The following is an 18,322-nucleotide window of genomic DNA, read 5'->3' as shown; positions in this document are numbered from 1 at the left end:
CAGTCCAACGTGGAGATCAAGGCCAAAGTCAGCCAGCCGCTGCAGTTTGCCAAGATGGCGTCCCAGCTCAGCCAATCGGAAGGCAGCGTCATCAGGCAGCACGACACCTTCTTTCACAGCCGCCGAGGACGACTCAAACTGCGAGACTTCACGGTCTGTCCATCGCCGTCGCTCTGAAGGAGACGCGTCAACGCGCGTCTGTTGTGCCGCTTTCCGTTAAGGACGGCTCGGGTCAGCTGATCTTCTACGAGCGTCCCGACACAGACGGACCCAAACTGTCCCGATACTCCATCAGCCCCACCTCGGACCCGCCCGGCCTCAGGGTACAAACACTTTTTCCCTGTGTGTTTCCGCATTCTGTGTGCGTTTAGGCCTCACGTTTGTGCCCAGGCTGTGCTGTCCGACGCCCTTGGCGTGAAAGGGGAAGTGCGTAAGGAGCGGCGTCTCTACATGATCGGTCAAACGCGGGTGCACCTGGACTCAGTGGAGGGCTTGGGACACTACATGGAACTGGAGGTCTCATTCACTAGATTTGATTGCATTTCTGAAAAATGAGCCTGAGGCAGCTCCTCGTGCCTCCAACTTGTCTGTAGGTGGTGATGCGTCCGACCCAGACGCTGGAGGACGGCCAGCAGGTGCGCTTGTTTTTTATTTCTTTTTTATTTAAACCGGCGTGTTGGGGGTCTGCTCGTCATGGCTCATCTTTTTGTGGTGGCAGGTCGCTGAGGGTCTGATGGAGCAGTTGGGCGTGACTAAGGAGAGTCTGGTGACGGGGGCCTACGTGGACCTGCTGCTGGAGGGACGCACGGACACGTAAATTTGTTGTTTTTAACAAAACAAATCGACTGTGTTCAGTTGACAGCTGCTTCATGAACGCGTTTTGCTAAATCATTGGTTAGTTTGTTATCATGAAATAAAATGTTATGAAAATGAGCTGAATGTGCTTTCTTGTCACTCACTTTGACAGACAAATAGTCACAACTTGTTTAGGCAAGACTTTGTTCCTACTCGTATCATTAATATAATGATAACTGACTTTGGGTTCCGTGTGATAACTTTGACATGGTTGTCATGGCAACTGGCTCAACTGGGGAAAAAAGGATGTGGACCATCAAAAACATCCAGCAGAGGGCGCTGTAACACAGTAGCTGCAAGACGCCAGTGAGTATCTTGTTTGATTTTTTACAGCGAAAGCGTTTTGGATAAAGTACAACAATCTTTTTTTTTTTATTTCTTTTTTCTTTAGAAATTGATCAAATATATCCTTGGAGGGATCCTGACCACGGCGGCCATGTCAAGCCAAGTCGACCAACTAAGAAAAGTCAAATGTTAAGTTGATTTTTTTTTTTTATTGAGTGGACAATATACTGAAACACACGCACAGTGTTTTTATTGTGTTTACTTCAGCGAAGATTGAGTAATATTATTTTTGGCAAAGTGACAAAGCGGCCTCTCATCTCAAGGCACCATTGTACTTTGGTAGTAGCGGCACGGGAGTAATTTCAAATGGAGTCAGCTTGAGTATTTTATTTCCCATCATGCACCAGGTGAGCCGTGATAGGCTGGAGAGGGCTTCCCCCCTCCCTTGCTGTTCCGGTGCATCGTCGTCATGGCAACGGGGCCGCTCCTCCACACCCACGCCGATCACCCCGATTCTGTGGAAGCCAGCGAGCGAGGGGAAGAGAAAAAAAAGAGAGAGAGGTGTGTTTTCAGTCCCACGCATTGGAGTGGGAGATAACGTGCGCATGCTCGTGTGTGTGTGTGTGCGTGAGTGTGCGTGCGTGAGTGTGTGCGTGGGCTGAAGCGACCAGCCTTCCACTCATTCCTGCTTCTTCCTCTCTCCTCTTCATCTTCTCGTCTCCAGATACTCCTCCTCCATCATCCTCCTCCTCCTCTTCTTTTTTTTTTTTCCCCCCTCTATCAGTCATCAGGATGGAGAAGAAGTCGCTGCTCTGCTGGGTGAGTCTCCCGCCGCTCACCAGCGTTTGCGCAAGTGCCATCATGTCAGCGTCATGAGAGCTGCTAGTTTGGTCTGCAACTTTTTTTGGGCGAGGGTCTCCTTGCTTTCCTTGTCTCCTTCACTTGTCTCCATGTGTCATGTGCTCTGGTGGGTGTGGCCTGCCATCATTAGGGTCGAGCTGGCGTCAGGTAAGATGATTGTCAACGGAGGAGTTTCTTCAAGTGGAACTCTTCAATTGCACTTTTGTGAGGGGACAGCTTTTCTGTAAATGCGCTGCCCCCTGCTGCTGTGGAGGCCTCCGTCTTCCTCTTGGCTTTTGTCCTTTTCTAGCGCCTCACTCCCTCCATTGCTCCTCTGCCTCTGAATTTACTCGAACACCTCATTTCGTCGCCTCCTCAATTTCATTTGTCACCTGGCTGCTTCTTGGACTCCTCCTTCCCCGTTTTCTTCACCTCCTTTCCCTTTCGTTCCTTTGCGCCCTCCCTCGCCTATTTGTTTCTCTTGGCTCCTCATCTCCATTGTCACCTCCTTGTCCTTTGACTCTCCTCCTCCTTTCCCAGTGACCTCATTTGCTCCTATTCTTCCATTTTGCTTGTTCCTACTTTCCTCCCGCATCTGCTTGCTTTTCTTGACTTCTCCTCTTCCCTTGCCTCCTCCCCCATCCTTCTCTTGACTCCTCTCCACTTCTTTTTCCTGACTCCTCACATCTCCATCGGCTTGGACTTCCTCACCTCCTCCTTTGCCAACTCTCGCTTTCCTCGCCTCCTCTTCATACTTCCTCTCGTTCCTGGCATGATTTAATTCTGTTCTCCTTTCTGGTTGCCTTGTCTTCTTAGCCCTGACTTTTTTTTTTTTTTTTTCTCCCCCTCCCTACTTTTTCTTTTTTTCCAGCATCCCCTCATCATCTGCGCGTGTGTGTTACATAAGTGCGGCAGTGAGTGTGTAGGCCGCGGTCTATCTAAGAGCTGATCTGCTGCTCATGCTAGGAGGCAAAAAAGACCACTTCAAGCAGGAAGTGTCTCTCCTTGGCACATCACGTGGTTGTCATGGTAACGTGGCAGTCTTCAGAGACAATTGAACGTCTCGTGTCCGCCGGGTTTTTTGCGAGAACAAGCGTCCACGCTTGAGCCGCTAGCGATGTGAGAAACTTGACAAGATTTTGTGTGTGTGTGAGGGAGGGAGAGAACATTGGGTCTCATCAGCTCCTGCCATTGGTTGCCATGGTAATGGGCAAGGGGAGCTACATTTCCAGCACACGCACGGCTATGCGACCGCGAGCCCGTCGGGTCGGGATCAGCATCGGGACGGCGCGTCTTTAAACTTTTGCTTGAAATTCAACTTTCATTTCGCGCAACATCCAGACGTGAATGTGGATCACATCTGCATGGGGATCTTCTCTTCCAACTTCCCAAATGTCACACCGTGTAGCATGTCATGGCCGAGACGTGCGCGCGTGCGTGTCTTATCAGAGTGTTCCAGCTTCTCACCTTTTCCTTCCTGACGTCCGTTCCTTCGCCCACACACACAGGAAACAGGAAGTGTGACTCACAGGAAGTTGTTGGGATCTTTGCGGAGTGCTGAGATTCATTTAGCTTGTTCATGTAGCATCGTCATGTTTTTTTTTCCACAATTGTTGAATGCTTAAAAAGATGAGCTTTTGTGACTTTGCGCTCATGGCAAGTTAGCATTTAGCTACCAAGTTAGCATCCCAAACTATATGACTGCTTGTGTCTGAAAATGGCCTCCACCAACCCGCTGCTTTTGTCCCCCTCCCACATCCTGGCGCCCGCCTCCCCCCCCATCTTCCTCTCCAGGATGGGCCGACCAGCTCCCACAATAGCGCCTGAAAGTCTCCGCGCCCGCCGCCGTCCACCTGAGGCCTCTCGACCGCATCCCGGACCTCCAGACCGCAAGCGAGCGCATCGCAAGCAGATCGAAAGCCTGAAGCGGGCTTGGGATCAGATCGCTCTTCTGAAAAGTTTGATGGGAGTTTTGCCAAAAGGTAGGTGACTTTGTGGCCTCTTGGTCCCAACGAGCTTCACTATTTTTCACCTCGTTGTGGTTAAAGAAGAGTTTGAGTGTCGAATCAGCGACGTCCGAGCCCGCGGTTGTTGTGCCAGCGGGATGACATCATACGCGAGAGCTCACTCGCTCTCTCGGCCCGCTACTGATTATTCGCTTGAGGAGCGTCGTCGGCCTTGTACACGACAATGCGGGAAAGTCGGCCGGCCGGCCGCCTGGCTCCTCATCACTTATTCAAGAGTCTGACTCAAGTGTTGTCAGCGGCCCAAAATAAAGCACTTGCACCTGGAGAGTCGGAGGACGCCTCGCTTCCTGTCTGCTCCGGCGGGGGGGGGGGGCTCCCAAAACATTTTGGGGTCCAGAGGAAAATTGTTACCAATTCTAACGCCAAGTAATCAGGACCACAAATGCATAAAAGAATGAAAAAAATTGTCCCCAAAGTGCAACGCTAACAAATTAGTTTTTTGTTAATGCAACCAAAAACAGAACATAACTGATCACAAATGATTTTATGGAGCCCCAAGCTACGACTCGTAAGAGTCATACTTCCCCCTTCGGAAAGTAAGCGCCGCGTTGTCTGGCGGAGCAGCTGCAAGCTTTGCTCCCCCAAAATCCCTCCGCAAACACATGGCCAGGGCGAACGGCGCGCGTGCGCCCGCCCGCCCTCCCGCCATTTGATGATGTCCCAGATGTGTCAGAGCCGGACGGAAAAAGAGCCAGAGTCAGCAGGTAGGATGTAGTTTTCGCCACGGCGAACTGCGAAAATTTGTTCAGCCGCGTTGCCATAGCAACAGCGAGCATGTCGAACGAACGAACGAACGCGCGCGCGAGTGAGCGAGCGCACCGAGAGTGACACAGTGAGGTTAGCACAGGATTCCCTGCCATTGCAGTTGCCATGACAACACGCCACTCGCGCCCTCGCCGATTCACCGGCAAGCGGGCGGGCGGGCGGCCGTTCAATTCGGGGCTTTATCAAGTGACTGCTCGGGGTCGTCTTTGTTAACGGCGAGTGGAGTCGCGGGAAGTCCAGAAGTGCTGCTGTTGTGCTTTGCGAGTGACGGACGCGGCGATGCGGTCGCGTGACCAACTATCCTCGGAAATGATCCGACCCTGGATTCTTCTCGCGACTCCGTTTCCTTGGAATTGAAAAACAGGAAGTGATGTAACATTCCACAGCCATTATTAGCAACGCAGAAAGCGGTGGTCCAATGATGCCGAGCGACATGACCAAAACACTAAACTGAAAGTCAAAGTTCACCTGTGAAGCTTGAAAGCATTAGCGACCAAAGCTAGCAAATATTAATATCTGCCACATAGCCGCCCGGTGAGTGATGTGGGTGGCGGCGGAGGAGGCGTGTCTTAGCTGCGGTGTGACCGGGAGCCACTTCCTGTCTTACAGCCACATGCCTCTGAGTCCGGCCGCTGACACCAAACATGATCGCCCACGCCAACAGGCGGTTACTAACGGCAACGCGACAGGCTCTCCCGTCGCCCGGGACGACGACGCGGAGGACATACCCTCTGGAAACAGTATCGTGGTCCGCATCGGCATCCCGGACCTGCAGCAGACGGTAACACACACACACACACACACACACACACGTGCTGGCTAGCCGGACGGAGCAGGAGGACGCGGCGGCGGCGGCGGCAGCGGTGGCGGCGAGGCCAAGGTGAGCAAGTGAGGCGTCTAACATTTGCGTGTGTGCGTCTGTGGCTCTCTCAGAAGTGTTTGCGGCTGGACCCAGAGTTACCCGTTTGGACCAGTAAGCAGAGGGTTCTGGTCACCTTGACTCAGTCTCTGTCGGATGTTTTGAACTATGGTCTCTTCCAGCCGGCGTTCAACGGCCGAGCTGGCAAGTTTCTTGACGAGGAGCGACTTTTGAAAGAGTACCCTCTCCCCCCCATCACGCCCATTCCGTACCTCGAGGTGCGCAGCCCAAACGAAGGAGCCGACCATTGTTTTTTGTACTAACGTTGAGCCCATGCGGGCTTCCCGTGTTGTCTTGCAGTTTCGTTATAAACGCAGAATTTACACGCAGACTTACGTAGACGACAAGCAGCTGGCCAAGCTGCACACCAAAGTAGGCCCGAGAATTTTGCAACGAGACCACGCTTGAGCCCAAACCCCGCGCTGACCCACGCACGCCTTTGTCCGTCTCAGGCCAACCTGAAGCGATTCATGGAACACGTCCACCAGAAGAACGTGGAGAAGGTTTCCAAATGGCTGGAAAAAGGCCTCGATCCGAACTTCCACGACTCCGACAGCGGCGGTGTGTAAAGGTCGCCTCCGAATTTTCCAGTACGTGGACGAACGCCGGACGTAAACGGCCGCCACGTCTCGTCGCAGAGTGTCCTCTGACGCTGGCGGTCCAGTTGGAGGAGAGCTGCGAGCTGATCAAAGTTCTCCGCAGCGGCGGCGCTCACCTGGACTTTCGCACCAGGGACGGAATCACCGCTCTGCATCGGGCCGTCATGTGCCGAAACAGCGCCGCGCTCACCGTGAGGACGTTGCGCGCCGCCGCCGCCGGCCCGCCTTGGTGCGTGACACGTTTGCGCTACTTTGCAGACGCTGCTGGACTTGGGAGCGTCTCCGGACTACAAGGACAGCAGGGGTCTGACTCCCCTCTATCATTCCGCCATGGTGGGCGGCGCCCCCTACTGCTGCGAGCTGCTCCTTCAGGACCACGCCACACTAGGTACTCCAAATGTCAACTTTGGAGCCTTCCCGAAATCTTTCCTCGAAACTCGGCTCGTCTGTGTCGACTGATAAAAGGTTTTGATAAAAGGTTGTCATGGTTACAGGCATGACCGACGAGAACGGATGGCAGGAAATCCACCAGGTGACGAGCACTCACTCACTCGCACGCACCCACGCACACGTGCGCTCAATCACGGCGACAATTATATGTACAGATTTAGTAATCGTGCGTGCGTGTTTAGGCGTGTCGCCATGGCAACGTGCAGCACTTGGAGCACCTGCTGTTCTACGGGGCTGACATGAGCTCCCAGAATGCATCGGGAAATACCGCGCTGCACCTCTGCGCCCTCTACAATCAGGTAGGAGGCTGACTGCTACCGGGGCGCCCTCTCGCGGACAACATTTGAAATGCAACTCAGAAACGTCTGACGTGAAAGCTGCGTTCAAAAGTGAGCAAGAAGTTTGACACGTGCCCGTCACGGGTGTCCCCGCCCGCAGGACAGTTGTGCTCGAGTGTTGCTTTTCCGAGGAGCCAACAAGGACGTCAAGAACTACAACAACCAGACTGCCTTTCAGGTCAGATGAGTGGCTGCAACACAGCAGTAGTTTGCGTTTCCTTTCAAGGAACGTATGTCTGCGTAGGTCGCCATCATTGCCGGGAATTTCGACTTGGCCGAAATCATCAAGATCCACAAAACTTCGGATGTTGGTGAGCGCCACACAGATACTTGAGTCATCGCTTCAGCGCAAATGAAATTTGGAGTGCTGAGACTGTGCACGCGCACGCGAGCAGTTCCCTTCCGAGAGTCTCCGTCGTACACCAAGCGGCGCCGGCTGGGAGCCCTCAGGTCCCCGGCAGGAAACGGTCTGTCGTCGCCGCGCTCTCTGATTCGCTCGGTCAGCGACAACGCCCTGGAAAGCCCCGCCTCCTCCCCCGGACCCTCCCTGCAAAGCTTGGAAACGCACTTGGACACGCACACGCACTCGTTACGGCGACATGCGCGCCGCCTCAGGTGAGGGAGGGAGCCGACCAATTAGGATTTGACCAAAAATATCGCAATATATCCCATTTTCCTGTCACGTCCAGCCCGAGCGGTCACGCGGAGAGCAGCCCGCCGTCGTCGCCGCCCCTCACGCCGCAGCTGAGGAAGAAGCGGCTGTACAGCGCCGTGCCGGGACGCACCTTCATCGCCACGCGCTCCCACGTGCCCCAGGGGTCCGGAGAGATCCAGCTGCACCGCGGCGAGAGGGTGAAAGGTCAGCAAAGTTTGCGACGAGCCTCCCACCCCCCCACCCGCCTCCTCGCCATCCTCACCGTTCTTATTTTGCATCCACAGTTCTGTCCATCGGCGAAGGCGGATACTGGGAAGGGAACGTGAAAGGAAGAACGGGCTGGTTTCCCGCCGACTGCGTTGAAGAAGTTCAGATGAGGCACTACGACCCCAGACTGGGTAAATGGTTCTGGCATGTCAACAAAGCCGTGTTTGAGCCGCCGCGTTGTTCAAAATGGCCAACGTGTTTCAGAGACGAGGGAGGACCGCACCAAGCGACTTTTCAGACACTACACGGTGGGCTCGTACGACAACTACACCTCGTACAGGTGAAGGGTCGCCGAGCGAGAACGCCGCTTTTAGCGTCCGACCGTCGCTCACGACGCCACGGCGTGCTTTTCAGCGACTACGTGATCGAGGAGAAGATGGCCGTGCTGCAGAAGAGAGAGAGCGAGGGATTCGGCTTCGTCCTGCGGGGAGCCAAAGGTGGGTGGGCCGCCCGTTTCGGGGCTCTCGGCTACGGCGGGGAGCTCCTCGCATCACCCGTCCCGTTTTGTGTCGTCGCAAGCCGAGACCCCCATCGAGGAGTTCGCCCCCACGCCGGCGTTCCCCGCCCTGCAGTACCTGGAGTCCGTGGACCAAGGCGGCGTGGCCTGGAGAGCCGGCCTCCGTACCGGAGACTTCCTCATCGAGGTTCGCTCGCTACGTTTATTGAGGCGGGCGCAAATGGGCAAAATGAAAATCAAACGGGGTGCGCAGGTGAACGGCGCCGACGTGGTCAAGGTCGGCCATCGCCAGGTGGTGGCGCTCATCCGACAGGGCGGCAGCCGCCTGCTCATGAAGGTCGTGTCCGTTTCCCGCAAGTCCGACACCAACCTCATCCGAAAGAAAGGTTTGCTTTCCAGGCGAGGAGACCGGGGTTGAGCGTCCTGTTCATTTCTAACCAGTTGCTGTTTTTTTCTCCTAGCCCCTCCGCCTCCCAAGCGAGCCCCCAGTACCTCGTTGACTTTGCGGTCCAAGTCCATGACTGCTGACCTGGAGGAGATAGGTAACGAACGCACGCACGCACAAACACACGCACAAACAAACACACACACACAGAGTTAATATGAAAATGGATTTGTTGACTTTTTCCAACCCACGTGCAGCCCGGAGGAGGCGCTTTGGTGAGTCGTTATCGTCAAGGTCACGTTGTGTGTCGGTCAAAGTTCTTCTGTTTGTGTGTGTGTAAATAATTCCACCGGTGTGCTTTTGTGAAGGCCGTTCTTTCTCCACGAGGCCGGCATGTTGCCCGTGCCGCCCCTGCAAGCGGTTCACGATACCAAAAAGTCACTGTTGTGCGTCCTGCAGAGAAACTGGACGAGATGTTGGCGGGGAACACGCAGGAAGTGGTCCTGCGCTCGCGGCCCGCCGATGACTTCAGAGCGGCCACGGTGAAGCAGAGGCCCACCAGCCGGAGAATCACTCAGGCCGAGATTAACGTAAGCTTCGCCCCGGAGCCCATCCCAGCCAATACTACGCCTTTGCATTGATTGTGTGTGGCGTGCAGTCGTTGTTTGAGCGTCAGGGTCTGGTCCCGCCCTCCGCCCCGGAGAAGAGCACCATGGCGCTGCCCCGAGGAATGTCCAGAACCAAAAGTTTTGGTGAGACGTTTTTAGTCCCAAGAGGAGGTCGTTAGGAAAGGCAATTGACTTGTCACCGCGGTTGCCACCCTACGTACAGGCGCTCCCGAGGATGACCGCATCTCCGCTCTGATCCACGAAAGTCGCTTCCCTCGCAGCTCCTCTCTGAGCGACAGCTTCATCCCGCCGCCTCCCCAGACGGCGCCGCCCCCGCCGCCCTCGCCGCTCTTCCTCCTGGACTCGGGGCCTCCGCCTTCCTTCCTCCCCCCTCCTCCCCCCGCCCGGGGCGAGGGCCTGAGCCGGTCCAGCTTCAAACCGGGAGCCGAGCCCAGGCTGCAGGAGCTCTCGGACGCTCCGTCCAGGAGCCACGCCGAGCGTCAGAGAAAGGCGCGCTCCATGATCATCCTGCAGGACACGCCGCCTCCGCTGCAGCCGGAGATGCACGTGGCCGCCGCCGCCGCCATGCACGTGTCCTCCTCGCACACTTCCACGCTTTCTCTCCACGCCGTCGCCCTGGGACACTCGCCGCTGTCACGCCGTCGAGGGCGACCCATTGAAAATCCTTACGCCAACGTGGGACAGCAGGCCCCCCCGGCCAAGCCTCAGAGGAGGAAGTCACCTCTGCTCAAACAACTTCCAGTGGAGGAGCAAGGTAGGTGCGCCAGTCTCGAGATCAAGTCCAGATCCGGAGAGAAGATAAAAGCCAAGAGGAGATTGGCGTCCGGGGTCGTTTGTCGTCGCAAGTGACGCTCGCTCGCGCTTTCCTCCATCTTGTGCGCAGGCCTCAAAGAGCAAGACGCCAAGTCGGAGGCCAACGCACCGGGCAGCCCCAGCAGGGCCGAGCTGTACCAGCAGCAGGTTCTGTCGGAGCGCGCTCGCGTCCACGGCCGCCGCTCCTCCCTCTTCCTCTCCGTCGAGGGCGCCATCTCCGACAACCAGGCGCCCCCTCTCTTGACCCAGAGTCACTCCATGGACGACCTGGGCGAGCTTCCGCCTCCGGCGCCCGTCCTCACGCCCTCGCCGACCCCGCACACCTTCCTGCACCCGCTTACCGGCAAGCCTCTGGGTAAGAACCCCGTCGATGAATGTCATTGTGGCCGAGTGAGTCTGACGCGTGTCCCTCCCTCTCCCTCCCTACCTCCCTCCCTCCCTCCCTCCCTCCTTCTCCTCAGATCCCTCGTCGCCGCTCGCCCTGGCTCTGGCCGCACGAGAACGAGCGCTCACCGCCCGCACGCCGAGCCCCGAGCCGCGACCCAAACACGCCTCGGCCTCGGGCACCCCGATCCCCACCCCGGCCGCCAGCCCCGAGGGCCGGCATAAGCGGACCCCGGTCCCCACCCCGCAGAGCAGCCCCGAGCCCCGCTCCAAGCGCGCCACCCCGCAGACCAGCCCTGAGCAGCGAAGCAAGCGCACCACCCCTCAGAGCAGCCCCGAGCTTCGCCACAAGCGCGTAACTCCGCCCCTCTTCCAAGACGGACAGGTCGAGCGTCCCGAGGCGGAGGGCGGAGTGACCTCGCCGGCGGGGCCGTCCCCCGAGCGCTGGAGACCCGTCCCCCTGGCCAACCTGGCCCACGACAGCCACTCGGCTGCAGTCGACAGGCGTCGGAGCCTGACCGTGGGCAGCTCGGAGGAAGACGGCGGCGCCTATACGGTGACCCTCCCGCCCGCGTTGTTGTCATCCAGCGACGAGGAAACGAGGGAGGAGCTACGTCGGATCGGGCTGGTGACGCCGCCCCCCGGTTTCGCCGCCCCGCCGTCACCGCTGGCCGTAAGCCCGCGCCGCGGCGGCGAGGGCGACACGGGCGACAACGAGGAGGAAGCTCGCGACGGCTCGCTGCCTCCCTCCATCACCTTGGCCTCGCCTCCCGCCCCGCCCTCCCCCTCCTCGCCGCCCGCCGGCCACCCCTCCTCGGCCCTCAAACCGCGCCTGCGCTCGCCCGTCGGCCGCGGCCGCTCGGCTCTCAGGGACCCTCTGCTCAAGCAGTCGTCCGACAGCGAGCTGCTCCCGTCCTCGCCCGCCTCTCCGGCCGCCACCCGCCAGCCGCGCTACCTCTTCCAGCGCCGCTCCAAGTTGTGGGGGGGCGGCGAAGAGGAGAGCCGGCCCGCCGCACTGGGCGGACAAGGAGGCTCCGCCTCGGCCCTGGAGCTGAGCGGCAGGGCCGAGTCGGGCCTGGACCTCGCCAACAGGCTCCACCTCCTCAACAAAGATAGCCACTCCCTGGGGGAGGAGCCCAGCCCCCTCGACCCTGGTCGCAGGTCGCCTGTAGGTGGGGCCAGGTATGTTACCTATGTGCTGCGTGCGTGCGTGCGTCCGTCGGTATGTATGTATGTATGTGTGTGTGTGTGCGTGCGTGTACACGTTTGACACCTAGTAGAATACAAGTTGAGGCGCGCGCGCGTACCGCTAAGTGTGGTTTGTGTTTTTGCAGATGTGTGGAGAGTGGAGAGAGCAAATCGTAGGTTTTTATCTCTGGTAAACACTTCTTGTTTTCGCTCGGCGACGACGCTAACATCTGCTAACCGCTAGATATGCCAATGAAGGCTAGCTAATCCTCACAAAGCTAACAGACTGTGACCAACCACGGCAAAGCTCTTTCTCTTCCTGCTGCCGCTGCCTGGCTTGACTTTATTTTGCAAAAGTCCTCCCCCCCCCGCCCCCTAATCGTGTCATGTGATTCGGCAGGTTGTTCTCCAGCCTGGGCGAGCTGCACACCATCTCCCAGCGAGGATACGGCGCCACCTACACGGTGCGTCCGGGCAGCCGCTACCCCGTCACCCGCCGCAGCCCTTCCCCGTCACCCTCCCCCTCGGATCGGCCGCCGGGCTCCTCGCCCTCGCCCTGCTCGGAGCGCCCGGACCTGAGCTCGGGCCGCGGTCTGACCATCCTCAAGTCGTCCAGCCTCAGCCTACCGTCGGAACCCAAGGAGGTGCGCTTCGTCATGCGCAGCGCCAGCGCTCGAACCCGTTCCCGCTCGCCTTCGCCTTCCCCGCACGCCTCGCCGTGCCCGTCGCCCGTCCTCAGCGGCCCCCTGCTGGCGCTGCGACCCTGGAGGCAGCGCCCGCTCAGCTTGTGGAACAAGTACGACGTGGGCGACTGGCTGGAGAGCGTGGGGCTGGCCGAGCACCGCCAGCGCTTCCAGGAGCACGAGATCGAAGGCTCGCACCTTCCCGCCCTCACCAAGGACGACTACGTGGAGCTGGGCGTCACGCGGCTGGGCCACCGCATCAACATCGAGCGGGCCCTCAGGCAACTCTTAGACTCGGCCACTTGACTGCCGCCGCCATAGGTCTCCTCCCACTTTCTTTGTCAACTCAGCTCTTTGATCGCCGCCATCGACAGACTTGTCTTCCTTGACGGGTGCGACCGAAAGAACCGGCACAATCGCGTCCATCCGTCGAGGCGATAGTATCAGCCATGGACTTTATGAAACAGGTAAGTCCCAAATCAACTCGTCCTCCCGATGGATGCTATGCTAACGTGTTAGCTCTCTGTGCGGGCCATCAAAGAGCTGATTTGACCCCCCCTCCCTCCAATGATTATTCTAATTCCTGAAGTATTATAGTCTTGATTTTGAATATTCCTCCATATAATGAGCTCTATGCACGCTGCACTTTGGCGTCGGGTGTCAGATGGCGGGCGCCGCCGCGTTAAAGTCCCTGTAAAGCAAAAAGAAATTTCATAGATTGGGAAAAAAAAGAAAGATGGGAGATGACGGCTAAATCAAGTCCTCAACTGCGTATACCATCCTTTTTTTTTTTTTTTTTTTTTTTCTTCTCCTTCCAACACAGCTAACGAAAGAAATGTGGGAATTTGCTGAACGGGGTTTTTAACGGCCAGCGAGCGCCCGACCGCCTAAGGTTGCGTAAGGTTCATTATCCTCGTCTAGATTTGACGAGCAACCGTGTGCCATTGTTGACTTTTCTTCTACTTTGACTTTTGATTTGACAATGCGCCCGCCCGCCCGCCCGGCGGCCGTCACCGTGGCGACGTGGCGCTGGAGTTCTTGGTGACTTGTCAATGTGTGTGCGCGTGCGTGTTGATTGGACATGGTGCTACAGTACATGTTGGAAGCCATCTGTACAGGAAGTAACTTCATCATCCTTAAGCCAATTGCAGCAAATCAATCTGGTCACTACTTTTTTTCTGAAAGGCTTCTTTCTCAAAGCGATTCCATTTCCATCACAATTTGATGTTATAAATTCCTTTCACCCAAGCGCCTATCATGACAATATGAGTGGATTGGCCATGTGTGCAGTATTGATCAGCTTTTCGCATTATTTTGAAGACGACGCTAACGTGAGCTACATTTGTTGACGCTTTGCAAATTCCCACCGGGACGGACGCACACGTTTGTTTGTTTGTTTGTTTAGCAAACATCGGGCCCGTGTAGACTCCAGATAGAAAATGTAGCCAAATAGTTACTCCTCCTGTCAGTCATCACTAAGCAATAGGTGGCGATCAAGTCCTCATGTATCATCAATTGATTGATTGAGCGATTATTGGATGGCTTTGATGTTTCTTTGTGCGCTTTTCTTTTTTCCCCACATACACACACACACACACACACACACCAAACATGTTGTCATGTTTCTATTAAAGGCTCATTTACAACCTCAAGCCTCATTGGAGTCAATTAGAAAATAGCAACGCGATTGAACTCGAAGCGCGCGGGGATCATTGGGCCTCGACCACGCCCCTCGGCTGCCATTGGCTGACGGACTGACAAGCCTTTGGTGAGGAGGTTGGGATTTGCCCCTCACAAATCATCATAGTCGCTCAGCCGGCAAGGTGGAAAGTTGTCAGTCAGGTGAGTGCTGATTTTTCTTCCGTGTCATTTCTGCCTGCTCCGCTTCGGCCTGGGATCAGAACGGCGAAAGTTGTTGACCTGTTCACGGTCAGTCTGTTCTGAAATACAAGGCCACCCACGTTGTATTGATGGGATAAAACGGGCTGCCTGCCAAGCTTGTTTGCCCAAATGAACAAAGTAGAATTATTTCCACCTCTTGGACTCTCGCCAGAGTGACATTTCGTACTAGTGCAAGTCATGCAATGGAACAATCTTTGCTATAATTGAATTGCATATTTTAAGACAACTAATGCTGAATACAAATACAACAGATATGCTTGTTTTGACAAATATTTTATGTCAACACCAGGCGACCATGTTGTCCATTCCAGACCTGATCAAGAAGAAGCGGGATGGCGCCAAACTGAGTGAAGGCGACATCAAGGCCTTTGTGGAGGCGCTGACCAGCGGCAGCATCCAGGACTGCCAGACAGGTGACGTGCAACCCGCACTTTTGGACTACAAAAGGCAAAGAAAATGTCTTTTGCATTCTTTGGCTGCGATTCCACGTTCAATTGCAACTCTTTTAAGCAATTTGCTTGCGCCCCCTGTTGGCCGGGAATGACTTTATTGTCAACTGATCTACAATGAAATGAAGAGAGTCAAAGCGCTGCCAGGCGCCACCGGGAGGGAGCAATTCACGGTTAGGGCAGTATTTATGATCTTCCTTCAGGCGCCATGTTGATGGCCATCTGGCAGCGGGGCATGGACACGCGCGAGACGGCCACGCTGACCAAGGAGATGATGCTGTCGGGGGAAGTGATGTCATGGCCCAGGGAGTGGGCGGGGCTTCTGGTGGACAAGCACTCCACGGGCGGCGTGGGCGACAAAGTCAGCCTGGTGTTGGCGCCCGCGCTCGCCGCCTGCGCTTGCAAGGTGACCCTGACCATTCATGCCGCTTTGTAGGCAAATTCCCAAACAATGCTGTCTGCCCAGGTACCCATGATCAGTGGGCGGGGCCTGGCCCACACAGGAGGAACGCTGGACAAACTGGAGTCCATTCCCGGATTTAGCGTCCACCAGTCGGCACAGCAGGTACCGCAATTGAATCATATTTGGAATTTTTGATTTGCCATTTGGAATGTTTGTCAGGTGCGAGCCATCCTAAGCAGCGTGGGCTGCTGCATCGTGGGCCAGACGGAGACGCTGGTTCCCGCCGACCGCATCCTCTACGCCACCCGCGACATCACCGGCACCGTGGACAGCCTGCCGCTCATCACGGGTAGCGCCCCCCCCCCCCGCAGGCACCGAAGCGCGCCCGCAATAACCCGCCTCGTCTCCCGGCCAGCCTCCATCATCTCCAAGAAAGGTGCCGAGTCGCTGACGGCGCTGGTTCTGGACGTCAAGTTCGGTCGGGCGGCGCTCTTCAAAGACTTGCGCGACGCCAAGGAGCTGGCGCGGCTCCTGGTCAGGCTCCCGGCTTCCATTCCATTTGATCTCAGGTACGGGTATCTTCAGCGCCGTACTGTTGCAGGTGAACGCGGGCAACGAGCTGGGCATGCGCACGGGCGCCGTGCTGAGCCGCATGGACGGCGTGATCGGTCGCAGCGTGGGAAACGTCCTGGAAGTCATCGAGGCTCTGGACGTGCTCAAGACGGGAGGACGACCAGACCTCATGGAGCTCGTCGCCACGCTCGGTAAACACGCATTGGCGGGGCGGAGTCGGACGACTCGTTTCCCTGGCTGGCTAACTGTCCTGTCCCATGGGCTCTCAGGCGGCCTCTTGCTGGCCATGACGGGTCTGGCGGCCGACCAATCGGAAGGCAGACGCAAGATCTCCCAGGCCGTGAGCGGCGGTGCCGCTCTGCTCAAGTTCCAGGCCATGATGGAGGCTCAAGGCGTCGCCAAGGAGACGGCCAGGGCTCTTTGCTCCGCCCACACAGATTACTTCACCATTCTAAGGAAAGCGAAGCACCAACTGGACTTGAGCGCCAGCCATGATGGTAGAAACGCTTTTGCCAGAATGAATTGATCCATTTTTTGGTCTTCATTTTATTGATGGTGTTGCAGGCGTGCTGATGGACGTGGACGGTCTGGTTTTAGCGGAAGTGGTACATAAGTTGGGGGCGGGGCGTTCCAAGGCCGGACAGCCTGTCAATCACAGTGTGGGGGCGGAGCTACTGCTCTCCCTTGGCCAGAAAATTACCAAAGGTGGGCTTTTTTTCCATTGCATTTGCTGACTCATGACAGGCTCCATTTATGATTACCCCGCCCCCCCCCCCACCCCCCCAGGCACTCCCTGGCTGCGAGTCCACTACGAGGAGCCGGCACCCAGTCCAGACCAGATCGAGCGACTGCAGAGCGCTCTCGTCCTGGGATCGGTCGCCGATTGGAAAAAGCAAAGTTTGGTGCAAGAAGTGATGCTTCCAGTTTGATCGGAAGCATCTTCCTTGTCTGATCTAAAAATCATGAAAAATGTGCAATTAATTTTTCATATATTTTTACAAAATTAAAGTCATTTTCAGTCATTAGTTAATCAACTTACCAATAAAATAGAAGTCATCTTTATAGATTATGTATGAACTGTGAGAAAATGTTTGATGTTGGCGGAGAATATTCACAATAAATTGTATAAAATGCGACTATAGTTGTAAATTTGAGAAGGAATTTGAAAAAGATAAATATAGAGCTTCTAATGATAATAGTTCTGAAGCATTTCTGACATACAGGTCCTGAAAACAAGTTGCGTCTTGTCCAAAATTCACAAACTTTATTAAAGCACTGAGAGCATAAAAGGTCACGGAAGAGAACATGAAGTCCATCAAAAAGAGAAGAAAAACAACACGTCGGAGGTGTCAGTGGACGACCGAGTTGAGCGGCTCGGCTCGGATGTTGCCCAGGTCCAGCGTGGAGTCGGTCTCCTCGTCGATCTCGCCAATCACGGCCCTGCCCAAAAGTAACACGGTGAGCAAGTCGCTCGCGTGTGCCCCCGCTCGTTAACGCTGACTGACGTACACGTTGTCTCCCCGGACGATGTAAAGTCCCAGAACCACTTGCTCCACGCCCTGACCCGAGCTGAAGACGCGCTCGTGACTCTCGTCCAGGATCAAGTTGATGGTCTGGTCGAAGCCCTTCAGCGTGCCCTAAACGAGACCTGACGTTAATCGGGTCTACCATCCTGGTGGCTGGGGATGACAACTTCGCACTCACCACAATCATTCTGCCGTCTGACGTCACGATGGCCACCGTACCTGAGGGGCGAAAGACACGTCATCAATTGACTTGACCTGGACGCACAAGGAAGAAGATGATAACGTTGAGGCTGCGTGATGACGCCAGGTGTGACAGCCACAAAAGCACGTTGTACCGGGAAGGCTTCTCAAAGCCACGTTTTGACATGAACAGGTAGAGATTCAAAGACTTCGCTGCTAAAATAAGCGCAACAATTTATGAAAAAGGCTACATGCTGTCAGTAGCTGAAAAGGAGCATGCTAGCTAGTTAGCTCGTGGTAGCGTACGGTTAATGTAGCTTTCCAGCGCAGTCGACATGCTTCTGCTTCTTCTGCTGCTCCCAGCGGCTCAAGAAAAGTCTTTGGACTTCTTGAAAGAAAGGCAAAAAAAAAAGTGGAGCAAAACAGTCGTACCACCGTGAAACGGCAGGACCAACAACTGAAACCGGTGAGTACGTCATATCCTTTTTCGCTACACGCGCGCAAGACGAGTGTTGGGTCGTGAGTGAACGATTCGTTCAAAGGAGCGAATCTTTTTAGTGAACGTCAACGGGGGAGCCTTTCTCATACTGACCAGCAGAGGGCGACACACGGTACACTTTTGCGATCTTATGGTCCAATTCAGGGAATCCAAAACGAATATACGCGTAACTTCTCACTCAGACCAGCAGAGGGCGACACACGGTACACTTTTGCGATTTTATGGTCAAATTGAGGGAATCCAAAACGAAT

General features: G+C 55.9%; 3 protein-coding genes and 1 long non-coding RNA gene across 13 annotated transcripts; 2 read left to right on the top strand and 2 right to left on the bottom strand.

The window, feature by feature from the left end:
* Positions 1-1,365: 1,365 nt before the first annotated feature.
* On the bottom strand, positions 1,366-3,718 carry LOC125992011 (uncharacterized). Of its 2 annotated transcripts, none has more exons than XR_007489511.2 (2): positions 3,448-3,718; positions 1,366-1,655 (listed from the first exon to the last, which is right to left on the bottom strand). It is a non-coding gene; the product is annotated as an uncharacterized lncRNA (long non-coding RNA). The 2 variants fall into 2 exon arrangements; XR_007489510.2 differs by lacking the exon at positions 3,448-3,718 and adding an exon at positions 2,692-2,776.
* Positions 1,552-14,191, top strand: shank3b (SH3 and multiple ankyrin repeat domains 3b). Of its 7 annotated transcripts, XM_049760277.1 has the most exons (30): positions 1,552-1,701; positions 1,865-1,959; positions 3,775-3,962; positions 5,382-5,553; positions 5,706-5,745; positions 5,814-5,909; positions 5,992-6,063; positions 6,144-6,252; positions 6,330-6,481; positions 6,549-6,678; positions 6,785-6,822; positions 6,923-7,039; positions 7,179-7,256; positions 7,323-7,389; positions 7,474-7,693; positions 7,768-7,937; positions 8,018-8,131; positions 8,205-8,280; positions 8,355-8,437; positions 8,520-8,644; positions 8,711-8,843; positions 8,919-8,999; positions 9,100-9,117; positions 9,302-9,432; positions 9,501-9,594; positions 9,674-10,225; positions 10,355-10,639; positions 10,746-11,850; positions 12,003-12,029; positions 12,257-14,191. In XM_049760277.1, exons 4-30 carry the CDS (start codon positions 5,417-5,419, stop codon positions 12,843-12,845), a joined length of 4,839 nt encoding a protein of 1,612 aa, XP_049616234.1. In that variant the 5' UTR covers positions 1,552-1,701; positions 1,865-1,959; positions 3,775-3,962; positions 5,382-5,416; the 3' UTR covers positions 12,846-14,191. The 7 variants fall into 7 exon arrangements, with proteins under 7 accessions (XP_049616234.1, XP_049616229.1, XP_049616236.1 ...); XM_049760272.1 differs by having other exon boundaries at positions 5,706-5,909; XM_049760279.1 differs by having other exon boundaries at positions 5,706-5,909; positions 12,003-12,046; positions 12,257-12,405.
* Positions 14,192-14,241: 50 nt separating this feature from the next.
* tymp (thymidine phosphorylase) lies at positions 14,242-17,002 on the top strand. Of its 3 annotated transcripts, none has more exons than XM_049760470.1 (10): positions 14,242-14,381; positions 14,753-14,854; positions 15,094-15,296; positions 15,357-15,455; positions 15,513-15,642; positions 15,709-15,827; positions 15,895-16,057; positions 16,136-16,363; positions 16,431-16,571; positions 16,653-17,002. In XM_049760470.1, exons 3-10 carry the CDS (start codon positions 15,099-15,101, stop codon positions 16,793-16,795), a joined length of 1,221 nt encoding a protein of 406 aa, XP_049616427.1. In that variant the 5' UTR covers positions 14,242-14,381; positions 14,753-14,854; positions 15,094-15,098; the 3' UTR covers positions 16,796-17,002. The 3 variants fall into 3 exon arrangements, with proteins under 3 accessions (XP_049616427.1, XP_049616425.1, XP_049616426.1); XM_049760468.1 differs by having other exon boundaries at positions 14,317-14,381; positions 14,731-14,854; XM_049760469.1 differs by having other exon boundaries at positions 14,331-14,468; positions 14,731-14,854.
* A 106-nt stretch (positions 17,003-17,108) lies between these two features.
* lsm8 (LSM8 homolog, U6 small nuclear RNA associated) lies at positions 17,109-18,083 on the bottom strand. The gene is made up of 4 exons (XM_049760534.2): positions 17,879-18,083; positions 17,571-17,611; positions 17,376-17,503; positions 17,109-17,306 (listed from the first exon to the last, which is right to left on the bottom strand). Exons 1-4 carry the CDS (start codon positions 17,907-17,909, stop codon positions 17,216-17,218), a joined length of 291 nt encoding a protein of 96 aa, XP_049616491.1. The 5' UTR covers positions 17,910-18,083; the 3' UTR covers positions 17,109-17,215.
* Between the last annotated feature and the right edge of the window lie 239 nt (positions 18,084-18,322).

The sequence above is a fragment of the Syngnathus scovelli genome, chromosome 22, assembly GCF_024217435.2.
Source record: "Syngnathus scovelli strain Florida chromosome 22, RoL_Ssco_1.2, whole genome shotgun sequence".
Taxonomy (NCBI): Eukaryota; Metazoa; Chordata; class Actinopteri; order Syngnathiformes; family Syngnathidae; genus Syngnathus; species Syngnathus scovelli.
The sequence above is the reverse complement of the archived record's forward strand: the minus strand, read 5'-3'. Positions and strand labels throughout refer to the sequence as shown.